The 12,013-nt window shown below is 36.8% G+C and overlaps 1 protein-coding gene across 1 annotated transcript; it reads right to left on the reverse strand.

The window, feature by feature from the left end:
• Positions 1-1,045: 1,045 nt before the first annotated feature.
• LOC147408449 (translocase of chloroplast 34, chloroplastic-like) lies at positions 1,046-8,415 on the reverse strand. The gene is made up of 8 exons (XM_086437470.1): positions 8,256-8,415; positions 4,737-4,847; positions 4,520-4,627; positions 4,260-4,384; positions 3,875-4,139; positions 1,775-1,843; positions 1,513-1,674; positions 1,046-1,403 (listed from the first exon to the last, which is right to left on the reverse strand). The coding sequence occupies exons 2-8, from the start codon at positions 4,833-4,835 to the stop codon at positions 1,293-1,295; spliced, it is 939 nt and encodes a 312-aa protein (XP_086293596.1). The 5' UTR covers positions 4,836-4,847; positions 8,256-8,415; the 3' UTR covers positions 1,046-1,292.
• Positions 8,416-12,013: the final 3,598 nt, after the last annotated feature.

Here is a 12,013-nt window from a genome sequence, read left to right on the forward strand (position 1 = left end):
AATTTCAATAAAACCCTCCTCTAGATTGTTTATGGTGTTTCTAAGGGGGTATCTCAAATATTAATAAAAATATAAAGGTATTAAATAAATAAAAAAGATTATGTGTCCTGTTATGAGCCACTTCAAAGTTGGACTCCTGCTTTCAAAAATACCCTCAAATGCTTATTTTCAAGGTGTATTTAATGCATCTTAACATGTGCCTTTAGTCACGTGTTAATGAAACCCATTTTTTTTTCTCCCCTAAATAATTATTTCCCCTTATCCAAAAACCATGGTTTTCAACCTTTGATATATCTCAGAAAGTCAATACATTACATTAAATTTTCATTTATTTTCTTCTCATCGATTTAAAAACCCAAACAGTAGTGGAACTGGGAGTGATTAACCAAAGTCATTTGGAGAATTATATTTCCCAAATGGGTCTTTTGATTTTTAGCCTGAAGTCTTTATTTTTCTCGTGTTCCCATTGATATTGATTCTCAAGCCTTTCTCCAACTATTTCTATCCTTTGGATTCAATTTGTTTTTCCAGAAGTTTTTTAATTTTCTATGCCTATTAAAATCAAACATGTAGAAGTGCCACTGATCAAGCTGATTTTGTATCTAATTCCACTGAGGTGAGGCGGGACGTGAGATATGCATATGATGTGATCCTTCATGAAAACTCAAGGTTGAAGATGAGGAGCTTTGGAAGAAAAATCTAAGGGAAGTATTTGATTGCATATGGAAAAAAGGTAGTAGAGTTTAATTAATTTTTGCCACTAAAAATGATTTTCCGTCATCTTCCAAAAATTCGGCAAAATGTAAATTTCACTTTCCCATCGATACCTATGAAAAAATAAAATCCACCCTACACCAAACACTCAGGTATATCAAATATTCACCAAAACACAGATGGATGTATAATGGGAAAAACAAAATTTTCCTAGAGATCAGTACTTGACCGTATAGGAATTAGAACAGGTTTTTCTAGGGATATACATCTTTGTTGATCTCCTGGTCAGCCAAACATTGCGTCCAATATGAAAAGAAAGAGAAACCATGAGTTTGCCACTCAAACAAATGATTATTATCGCACTGATTTATCCGAAAGAAATGATAGAAATACACAAGCAAAGACACACAACTCAGTTCTCTCAAATCCAAGAAAGACCTAAAATCTGCCGCGCATGAGGTTCGCCGCTGCCACTGATGTAACTACTACAATTACTACAAAGTCAAATTCAGAACAATAATCAAAATAACTGACAAAACCATGCATTCTAAATAAAGTAGACTCATTGGAAAACCATATCAGAACTTGCGGTTGGCCAACCCCAGATCTCGTAGCTCCCATAAAGGCTTACTATCTTTGGTAACATCATCCTTGATTGCTCGTTGAATCGGTTTCACAATAAAGAAATACTGCAAGAAAGCATAAACAAGGTTAAGTAAATAGACTAACGTTTTTTTTTTTTTTTTCCTTGTATTTAGTAAATAAGATATTACGACTCTCCTGCTTGAAAAGCTTTACCTGGAAGGCCAAAATAAGAGGGATCAAGAGCTTGTTCCTTTCATTTGGGTTGGGTCCTTCGATTAACTTCTGGTCAACCAGAATCGCTTTGCTGCCATTGAACACGGCATTTGTAATGGTTTCTACCAAGTTTGGGATCCATGCAGTACCATTTGGAAGAATCTGATTTTCCAATCAAACAACCACTCAATAATCTTGAGGTACTCGTAATCGAGAATATGGAAAACAACAGAAAGAAACAGATAGCAGTCAACAGACTAACCTTCTCACCAGTGTCGTTCGTATTGCATCTCCCACTGTTCTCAACCAAAACAACTGGGATTTTGAAATCCTAAGAACTCAATGACAAGAAAACAAAATTTTAATCAACACAACAACTGGATGCTGCTCGTCTTGAATTAAGTCTCACTTTAGCAATGCTGGTAATACGTAACAAGCAGCCTAAACACCCCCAAGGATCAAGGCATCAAATTAGCACAAACTTTTATTTTATAGATTACACTCTACTGAGTTCATTTACGGGGTAAACTTCATGCAGAATTGAGTTTGAAACTCATAACAAAGATTTTGGCACCTTAAAGCAAAAGATTAAACAGACCAGTGAATTTTCCTATCAGGTTGAACTTAGAAAATTCGATCACCAAAATTGTTTAGGGGCAAACCCCCAAGGCTCGTTTATATTCTCACTATAAGAACATTAGTATCATATGGAATGAGACAATAAAAGAATCCACAGAGGTATCCCTTCGGGTGTTAAACAGAGCACCAATACGGAAAAAAGCGTTGAGTGAAAGTTAAACAGGCGCCTAATTGCCTATGTGACACATACAAGGACTACCAACAGCAATGGCAGTAGAGTTGGTACCTGAAATCAGGGGCTTAAAACCTGGACTATCCCTTTTTTTTTTGGCCCCTGATTGGTATGGAAAGAAATTCTATTAGCAAAATGAAGAAAGAAAACTAAGGGGAGGATATATCCTCAACGTACAAAAAGAAAGGCTGCTCAGCCTTACCTAAAGTAATCAAACGTGTATGCAAACCGCAAGGGATGCACAGCCTTGCCCTGCACCAACAAAAACACATTGGCTGGAATGCCTTCTACAATTGATTGGACCCAAAAGAATCTTCAGAAGTGTTCAATCCTTAGAATATGGCAAGAGATCCTGCCTATTTCAAGATTTCAATCTGGCTCAGCCCAAAAAACACTTTTAAGGGCGTCTCCAAAAGTTTCTGAAGACACCTCCAATACAGTCCCATCCCAGTTTGCGAAGGGAAAAAAAAAATCAAAGTTTAGCTTTGATTATACCCAGATAAGGCAACAAACTCCAACAAATAGTTCAAGAAAGCAGAAGGATTTTGCTTTCCCCTTCCAAGAGCTCTTGAGCACAATGCAACATTCCCCAAACAATTTCCCAACTCTGGAAATTCATTCTACACCAAATAATTCAAGAAAGTAGCCCAAAACCTCCCTCATGCACCCAAATTCTGATACCAATTCTTAAATATTGTGGTGTCTTCAAACAATCAGAAGGAAAGATAAGATGCAATAATACTATCTCCTGGCTAAGGGTGGTAATTCTTAACACGACCCGTGAACACGGCCGAAAATGTCATGAGATTAACAGTTTAGCGTTGAGCCTAATTGTGTTCAAGTCGTAATCATGTCAACCCATCTAACCTGGTTATGAAACAGGCCGTGTCTGGGTTAGGTAGATCAACCCATTTGACTCATTTATCATGTTATTAACTTGTCATGTTGACCCACGTACAACACAACTCATATATAACTCATTTAAATCATGAAAGATGCAAGTATCTTAGATATTAACAACTATTAAAGGCGTTTTTTAAAATTAGCACTTTTAAGTGGTTTACCCCTATTATTATTAGCATGTCATGTTGTGTTGTTTTCATGGGTTATGCATGTCAACCTGAACACCACAAAACCCAATCTGTTTATTAAATGAGTTACACGGTTCGTGTGTCATGTTACTTGTCTAATGAACAGGTTGGGTTCGGATCTAAAGTTTTGACACTGTTATTAAATGGTCAGGTTTGGGTTGGGTAAATTTTCAGAATACCCTCACCTCCACACAACATGAACTGACAAATTGCCACCCTCACTCCCGGCTGGCTAGCACTCAAGTGATGTTGACCCCGCATGCCCTTAAAATAGCCACTCTACACTATCAAAAGATGTGATGTATAAATTCTAGAGTATAATGCAGCTACAAAGGGACTCATGTCCAATTCCCCTCATGAACTTGAAACATTCTAGTTTCAAGATGAACTTTAAAATCATAGCTTTCAAAAAGATAACCCACAAAATGATAGAATTCCTTGAAACTAAGAAATATCATACCTGGCCTTTTTGTTTTTTAATCCGAGATCCTAAACGGACAACCTTTAAAAGAGCCTCTGATCTTCTGGAGAAAAAATCATCATAACTTATTCCATCTGGTGGCGAGAGCTGAGCATGCGTGAGGACAACCAAACCTCGGTGCCATATCCCTATACCAAAACTGTCAGTGATGGCTTTAATGACCAGCCTATCCAAATTATCCACCCTATACGCATCCAGCCGGTCCACATAGAGCAAAACATCGATAGTCTTATTCAAAAGGAACCTGTGAGATCAGCCCAGCAGAAAACTAATTAAAAATCAATTGAAGAAGTAAAATATAGAAAACTTACCACTAGAGAACAATATCTCACATCAAAGATGCGTTAGAAGTGAAATGGCCTACCGTTTTATAATTTCAAGAGCCTGGTCATTTACATATCCACCTTCGATAAGCCCAGGAGTGTCGATGACATTCAACGTAAATCCTGCTCGTTGGCGTGAAACCATAACAGGTCTTGGTCCTTCAGACTGCATGGGACATTGAGATCCAAGATAAACCATTAAAAGAAAACTGAGGAAAACACTTGAATTGGGTAATGAATCTCCAAGGATTGAACTAATCAGTACAATGATATCACAAGAAAAATCATGGGAACCACAAACCTGGAAAGCACTGACAGCTACCACTCGTTCCCCAATGAGGGAGTTCACAGTTGAAGATTTCCCAACTCCACCTTTCCCCATTACAAGGATTGTCAATGTGCTCACATTCTACAAATATATTGTCATAATTACCCAAACAAGAGAGAATAAAAGTAACTAACAGCTATAAGAATATACTATGAATAAAAGAATATCTAGTAAAACAAAGAAACTAAACCTCTTGCTTTAGTTTCCCCAGTAATTCAAGTAATTTGGCCTGGGTAGCAGCAGGGAACTGCTGAATGCCGCTCCATTCACGTATTAGCTGGGATGCCATTGACTACTCGTCCTAAAAATTCCAAACCCAAAACTTAAATAAGATCCATAAATTCACTTCAAACGTGCTTTTGACATGGAATTGCCAGATAACATAACACTATTCTAATCACACCCCACACGAAGGGAACTATTACGGAAAACAGTCCCAGCCAAGTAGCAATAAAACAAATTTACTTAAATTTCACAGCTGAAATGATGATTTTTCTTTTAATTTTGAGATTAGTGAAATGTGGTGTGTTACAAGGGATGGATCCCAACAAGAATACAATCTAAACAGACTAAAGCTCCCTCAAAGGTTATAAAAGGGAAAAAAATAATAATAATGATAAAATACCTATGAGGGGTTTAATTATAGACACCCACCTTGAAACATAAAAAATATAATCCTTTATGTTCCTTTAGCATAGATCACCAAAAGAAAATAGCTTAACTCAATACTTGTTCAACTTGTTCGCTCCAAAGAAAATAACTTATTGGAATAATTTAATGCTCTACTTGATCTCTTGAGAATCAACGACTTAAAATGTTGCCATTTCCTTCAAAAAGCCAACTATTTCCTCCTTTCTATACAATCCACCAAATTGCAAGGGAACCATACACCAAATCACTCAATAATGTGGAGAGAAAGCGAAAGACAAACTACAAAACACTACCACTACACTCCTTGGCATGATCTAGTATATACCAAAGAGCACCACTCCCTGACCAGGAACAAAGCAGCAGCTGATTCACTCAACTAATCCACATAATGCGATAGTCAACTATGATCTTCTTAGAAGAGATCAAGTGAGCCACTGTTTTTGTCCAAACAAGCAGTCCATACATAGTATCCTACCTTAGTGGGAAGGTGGGAACCCCAAACAAAGAAAGCAGAAAAAGGCCGACATGAAGTTTGATGGATGGCCAAAGAGAAAGACATAGCTGAGAACGTTCCCTTGCTTTCAAGTCTCCGAACTCTCTTGTCCACCTCTTACGAAGATACAAACATCTCGTTGAATGGTCTAAAAGATGAGATAAATTCCATTTCCCTGACATTTCCAAGAAGGACCTCCTACATACTCCACCAAACAACCCTCAACAACATTTTTCACCTGAAAATGCAAATAGATTAAGGAAAAAAGTTCTCAAGAGAGAATCGCTACACCAAAAGTCCTCTAAAAAAAATAACCATATCACCTCTTCCAACCCTGAAACCAATAAGAGGTCTGAAATTTTTTATTTTTTTTTTAAGTGTAATTTTTTTATTTATGGGTAAGCTGGACTAGAACCCAGGACCTCAAAGTTGTTCTGCAATGAGTCAAACCAACTGAGCCATGGGTCTAAGCCCCCAATAAGAGATCTAAACTCGGACCCATGGTAAAAAAATGCTTGGATTCAGCAATCATTCTTTGACGAGTCAGTTCAGTTAACTTGGATAAAGTTAAGAAATTTCAGGAGAGGGATAGACAAAAAAATTAATCAAGTGGAGGGATGGAATGAAAATTTCCACTTATTTAAAAAAAATCTGCGATTTTTTAATAAATCGCTGATATGTCCTGACCACTCGCAGATCTTTTTTTTTTCAATAGACCCCCTTTTCAACAATTTTTTCAAAATTTTCGCAAAAAATCAGTGAATTTTGTTTCTATGCTCAGAGAATTTTGTCACTATGTTCCATAGGAAGTTCCCTGTCAACCTTTTAAACATGTTTACCATGTATATCACCATCATAAGCATTGACAGATAATGAAATCAATAAACTAGAAAAGATGTTTTTATCAATGTCAACTCTTCTTTTTTATTGGAGAGGAAAGTGTCCTTCCATGTTGCCAACCTTCTATTGAATATCTCAACCATCACATCCCAAATCCCCTTAAAACAGGAGTTAGCTACTAGGGGGGAGGCCCTAATTATTAACTAAATGGAGATACTCAACACCACAACAATCACATAATTAGCCCGCCAAAGCTCTAATATCATCCACATCCCTCACTCCAAGAATATAGCTCTTGAATTATTGTGCGATCGCATATGCACAAAGCATATGCTGATTGCACGTGCTATTTGAAAACAATGCTAATGGACCTAAAGTCCTTGATCTCTTCAGCCCACTCCTCGGGGATAAATGTGCTAGTGCTTGGGAAGTTCGGAAAACCTCATCTTGAGACTCTGTAATCACCTCCAAATTTGTTAAAGAAAGGCATAAAAAGCATATGGACAACAGGCCTCGTTGCTTTCAAGCTTACTAAAAGCCCTCGAAATTTTTTTTTTTGTAAATACGACCCTCCAATGAAGAGCTTTGATTTAAGCTAACCTTGTCAAACTCTTGCACGTCAATTGGGGTTTGTATGAATGTTGTTCTCTATACAATTAGAATAATATTGAAAGTAAATGATTCTGCTTCTTAAAATCAAAGACTCGGTATGCTCAAGAGTTGATTGTTTTAGTTCTTGGGCTATTATTTTTTTTAGTGCAAAGCATTCAAAAAATTCAAAGGAGTGTTTTTTGAGGACTTTTTGGTCCATTGGCAGAACGTTTGTAACATTTTAGCTCCCTAATTTTCTTTTCGCTGTTTTTGTTGGTTGTTTTTCATTCTTCCTGCTTTTGGGGGTCATCTCGACCTTTACTTCGTTGTATTTTTCCTTCAATTTATTTATATAAAAAAATCAATTCTCCATTCGCCAAGAGACACAATGTCTCATTGTGCCTCCTCACAATGTCTGAGAGGAATATACAAGAACCCACTAAATTTACAGAGATAAAACTATAAACTTAATTGAGTTACAACTGAACCCACAAAAGCCAACTAAGTTTTAGCTAAAACTCTAAATGGACTCAAAATTCCAAGTAATCATTCTAATGAAGAAATTACAAGTATCTAACCAATCTATAACTAAAGTAGTGAACTAAATCACAAATAAAGCTACAAATGCACTTGATTTACAGCTAAAAAGTCATGAAGCCGGGCCAGAAATACAGCTAAAACTACCAAACCGCCCAATTACAGCTAAAAAACACAAAACCCATTGCTCAAAATTCAAGTGGGGACACACAAGAAAAAGGGTAGGCTTCAAGGCTCAATGAAGAAAAGATTGGTAACACCAAAGAAGATTGGAATTCCATTCTATTTCCTAAAAGAGAGGATGTCCCTTTTCTTGTTCTTCTCTGAAAGAACCTATCTTTGTCTCCCACGCTTTTTCTTTTTTTCTTTTTTTTTCCTACAAACTGTACAAAACGCGTTTCTGTGGAGAAGCAAAGACTGGGTTCGAAAAAAAAAACTGGGTTTTAGGGATAATTGTGTCTGTTTTTGACTTGTCATTGCAACGTTCAATAATTTGTATAGCTGATGACATGTGAGAGGTTTAAATTGAAGGAACCTAAGAACAAAAATCATCTTGGGGTTTTCTTTCAGAATTACAGAGAAAGCTGAGATATATACCTGATGAGAACGCCGTAATTTAGTGTAACTGATGAGGTAGGTCTTCGACGTCGATATTTGAAGACGACCGCCGGGACAGGACGACTAGGTTCGAAGGTTAGGTGCAGTCCTGATTCTGAAGCGGTGTATAATATAAGATAAGAGAGCGGAGACATCTGGATTTAATTTACAAGAGCTACTATGATTACACCAACGTTTACTAATGCCACACCAATTCCTTTATACGTTTCATGTGGCGTTAGTAAAAATTGGTGTGCAATAGAAACTCTCTTTATTTAGGGAAAATTATTTAAAGGACCCTCACGGAAGGATTTCTTTCTAAATAGTTTCTAAGTTTTGCGTGTTAACTTGACAGGACATTTAATAAACTTTTCTTCTCAATGGTCTCTCATACTTTCGAGTTCATAATTTTTACTGTCGAACTCACCACTATTTATTGACAAGTTCACTTTTTATTTGTTATCGAACTCGACGCTTTTTTAAATACTGTTAAGTTCACTGTTTTTTCAAATAAAAAGTTGTGAACTCGACATTGATAAACACCCCCCCACTCCCCCCCATTTCCAATTTTCAAATTTTTTCAACTAACTAAAAACTTGAGATAACGATTTATTTAAATGATTTCAACCCAAAAAGAACTATTATTAATCGATTATCATTCAAAAACTAAGAAAAAAAATAGAAAAAAAATCCTAGTTTTTTTTACATACATCTACAAAATGGTTGAAAAAAACCCTTGAAAATGGCTTCTTCTTTCTTAAATCCTTTTTGACAAAATGGAGTCTCTAAAACTTGTCTGAGATGTAAAAAGTTCAATTTTTTTATGAAAATGATAAGTTCGAACGGTTAAGACATTCAATCATGATGTCATGATATAAAAAGTACAACAAATGATTCTATTAAACAAGCATCGTAAAACTCTATATTGAAGAATGTTGATAAATTGTATCTCTATCACATAAAGAATTTTGGAGATGACACTCTAACCACTCCCATGTTAGTTCCATATTTTGTTAATCCCAAAACACATGTTAAGTGTCGGATCGATTTGCCATTGAAGACATATGAAGACTCCAGTAAAACTGCTCAACAGCACACACCTCGACCAAAAAAGCTCTCATGTATGTGTATAAAGCCTAAAAGGTAATGAGACCACCTAAGACCAATCTCCGACATTTAGATGATTGATAATGTAACCCGTAGTGATTAGGAAAACTCTTTTCTCTACTCATTCACTCATCGGACCTTTCGGGATCGAAAATGGTCATAGAGGAGACATTAGAGATTTGACCACTCTAAAATCATCTTCTGTACTTGGTGATTTTTTGGTGTCATTATATAGGTAAAATCTAGCACAACTTCGAACTGTTTTGTCACCAGACTTCTCGAAAGCTTGTTTTGACAAAAATGACAAAAATGATATTTTGATCATTTCACCTATTTTTATCACGACCCATCTCTTGGTGACAGTTTGGAGATATTCTACATAGTAAGATCTACCAGATCATCGAACGGTATGTGAAACGGAACTACCGTTTGAAAGTTATGACCGAAATACTCTTTGGTGGCATTTCTGTAATTTCACCCGATGCCACCCTTGTGTCTGATGGTGCCACCGTCAACCAGTGCTCAACAGTCATATTTCTAACCATTGAGACATGAACTTGCCCCCTTTTCTTTAATACCAATTCCACCTCATTTTTGTTGGTTGATTGAAATTCTAGAGAAGAAACTATCCCACTTTCAAACCATTGTAAAGCTCTTTCTAACCATGGAAGGTCATATCCTTAGTTGAAAATCCTTTCAACCTAAGTCTTTTCCATAGTTGAACCACTTCTTCCATCAACCTTTCTTGCATACACATTGGTAAATCTCATGGAGCTCAAAGCATCATCTTGAAGCAAGAAGCATTGTGGATTGAAAAAGACCTTCTTAAGGATATGAAGAACTCAATCAAGACATTAGCAAATCAATCAAATTAGGTCAAGTCCTTGTGAGTATTTTTGTTATTTTCCTTCTTTAACAAAAAGGGATTCTTAGTTTTAACACAAAACCAAGTTCTTGAGAAAAGTTGAGGACTCTACTCAAGGGAACAAAGTTCTAAATTTCGTAAGGATAAAATTTAGAGTTTGAATGAAATTCCACCTCTTTTAAACACATTGGTTTAGGGATTCAACCGATGAAAAATTTTCATTTCGAGAGGATATCGTCATTTCCATCTTAAACTTCTATTTGATAATGGAACCCAAGACCCAAGAGTAGGATACTTGGTAGTGAATGTAAACAAATTACCAAACCACTATAAATCTTTTGTCTTTTTTTCGATTATGCTTTATACTTGATTTTATGCGAATGATATAGATGCCATGACATGTACATTAAGTGTTTGATAAACTATCTATTGTCTATTTTATTAATGTGTGTTATATGCTATGCCATAACTCAAAATAGATTAATCTTATGCATCTCTATGTTGTAATCATTTTAGTGTAGACACCCGAATTTGAGCGGGCCCTCGACGCCAAAATACCCAAAAACAAAAATAAAAACCGTATTGGGCCCTCAAAGCCCATACCTTCAAAAGTCTTGTTTTCCTCAAAATAAATGGGCCAGTCCTATTCACGTGGCCCATGAATCCCAAAACCATCTATTCCATCCAAGCCCAATCATTCTTATTAAATCCAAGTCCATCCTCATTATCATTCAATTCCCTATCCAAGCCCACACCCAAACCCAAACTACTTTATCCAACATTAACCCAACCCAATCTAAACCCAACTCCTAACCTAAGCCCAATTCACTACCCAAACCCAATCCAACCTATCAATCTCATCAAACCAATCACCAACTAAATACACAAAATGACACATGTCATTATCTCCTTCCACCTCCCTCATCTAATCAACTCAACCCATAACCCTACCCTAACCTAACCTATTTCCTCTCCCTCATCATTAACCAACTCCATCACTTCCCTCCAAAAATCAACTCAACCCATAATCCTACCCTAACCTAACCTATTACCCATCCTCTCATCATCATTAACCAACTCCATCACTTCCCTCCAAAAATCCCATCACTTCCCTCCAAAAATCAACTCAACCCATAATCCTACCCTAACCTAACCTATTACCCATCCTCTCATCATCATTAACCAACTCCATCACTTCCCTCCAAAAATCAACTCAACCCATAATCCTACCCTAACCTAACCTATTACCCATCCTCTCATCATCATTACAACCCATAATCCTACCCTAACCTAACCTATTACCCATCCTCTCATCATCATTAACCAACTCCATCACTTCCCTCCAAAAATCAACTCAACCCATAATCCTACCCTAACCTAACCTATTACCCATCCTCTCACCATCATTAACCAACTCCATCACTTCCCTCCAAAAATCAACTCAACCCATAACCCTACCCTAACCTAACCTATTCCCCATCCTCTCATCATCAACCACCAACATCATAACCCATAACCCTACCCTAACCTAACCTATTCCCCATCCTCTCATCATCAACCACCAACATCATAACCCATACCCTACCCTAACCTAACCTATTCCCCATTCTCTAACACTATCAACCACCCACATCACAACCCATATCTATCCATCACTTTTCCTTAAAACACTCCCACAAAATCACCTCAAACCATACCTCCCATCATCACCCCCATACTCTTCTCTCTAATCATCTAACCACCATCACCAATCAACCAATCTCATCATCTCCCCCATTTGCCACAT

Source organism: Akebia trifoliata, chromosome 3 (genome assembly GCF_017979445.1).
Source record: "Akebia trifoliata isolate Shusen 1 chromosome 3, ASM1797944v1, whole genome shotgun sequence".
Taxonomy (NCBI): Eukaryota; Viridiplantae; Streptophyta; class Magnoliopsida; order Ranunculales; family Lardizabalaceae; genus Akebia; species Akebia trifoliata.

Bases quoted from the DNA above. Each gene is read 5' to 3' on its own strand.
- LOC147408449 (XM_086437470.1), bottom strand. From the start codon at position 4,835: ATGGCATCCCAGCTAATACGTGAATGGAGCGGCATTCAGCAGTTCCCT. The intron at 4,385-4,519 runs GTTTGTGGTTCC...TGTCCCATGCAG, and splicing joins TAGCTGTCAGTGCTTTCCAG to TCTGAAGGACCAAGACCTGT. The intron at 1,844-3,874 runs GTATGATATTTC...TTGAGTTCTTAG, and splicing joins TTAAAAAACAAAAAGGCCAG to GATTTCAAAATCCCAGTTGT.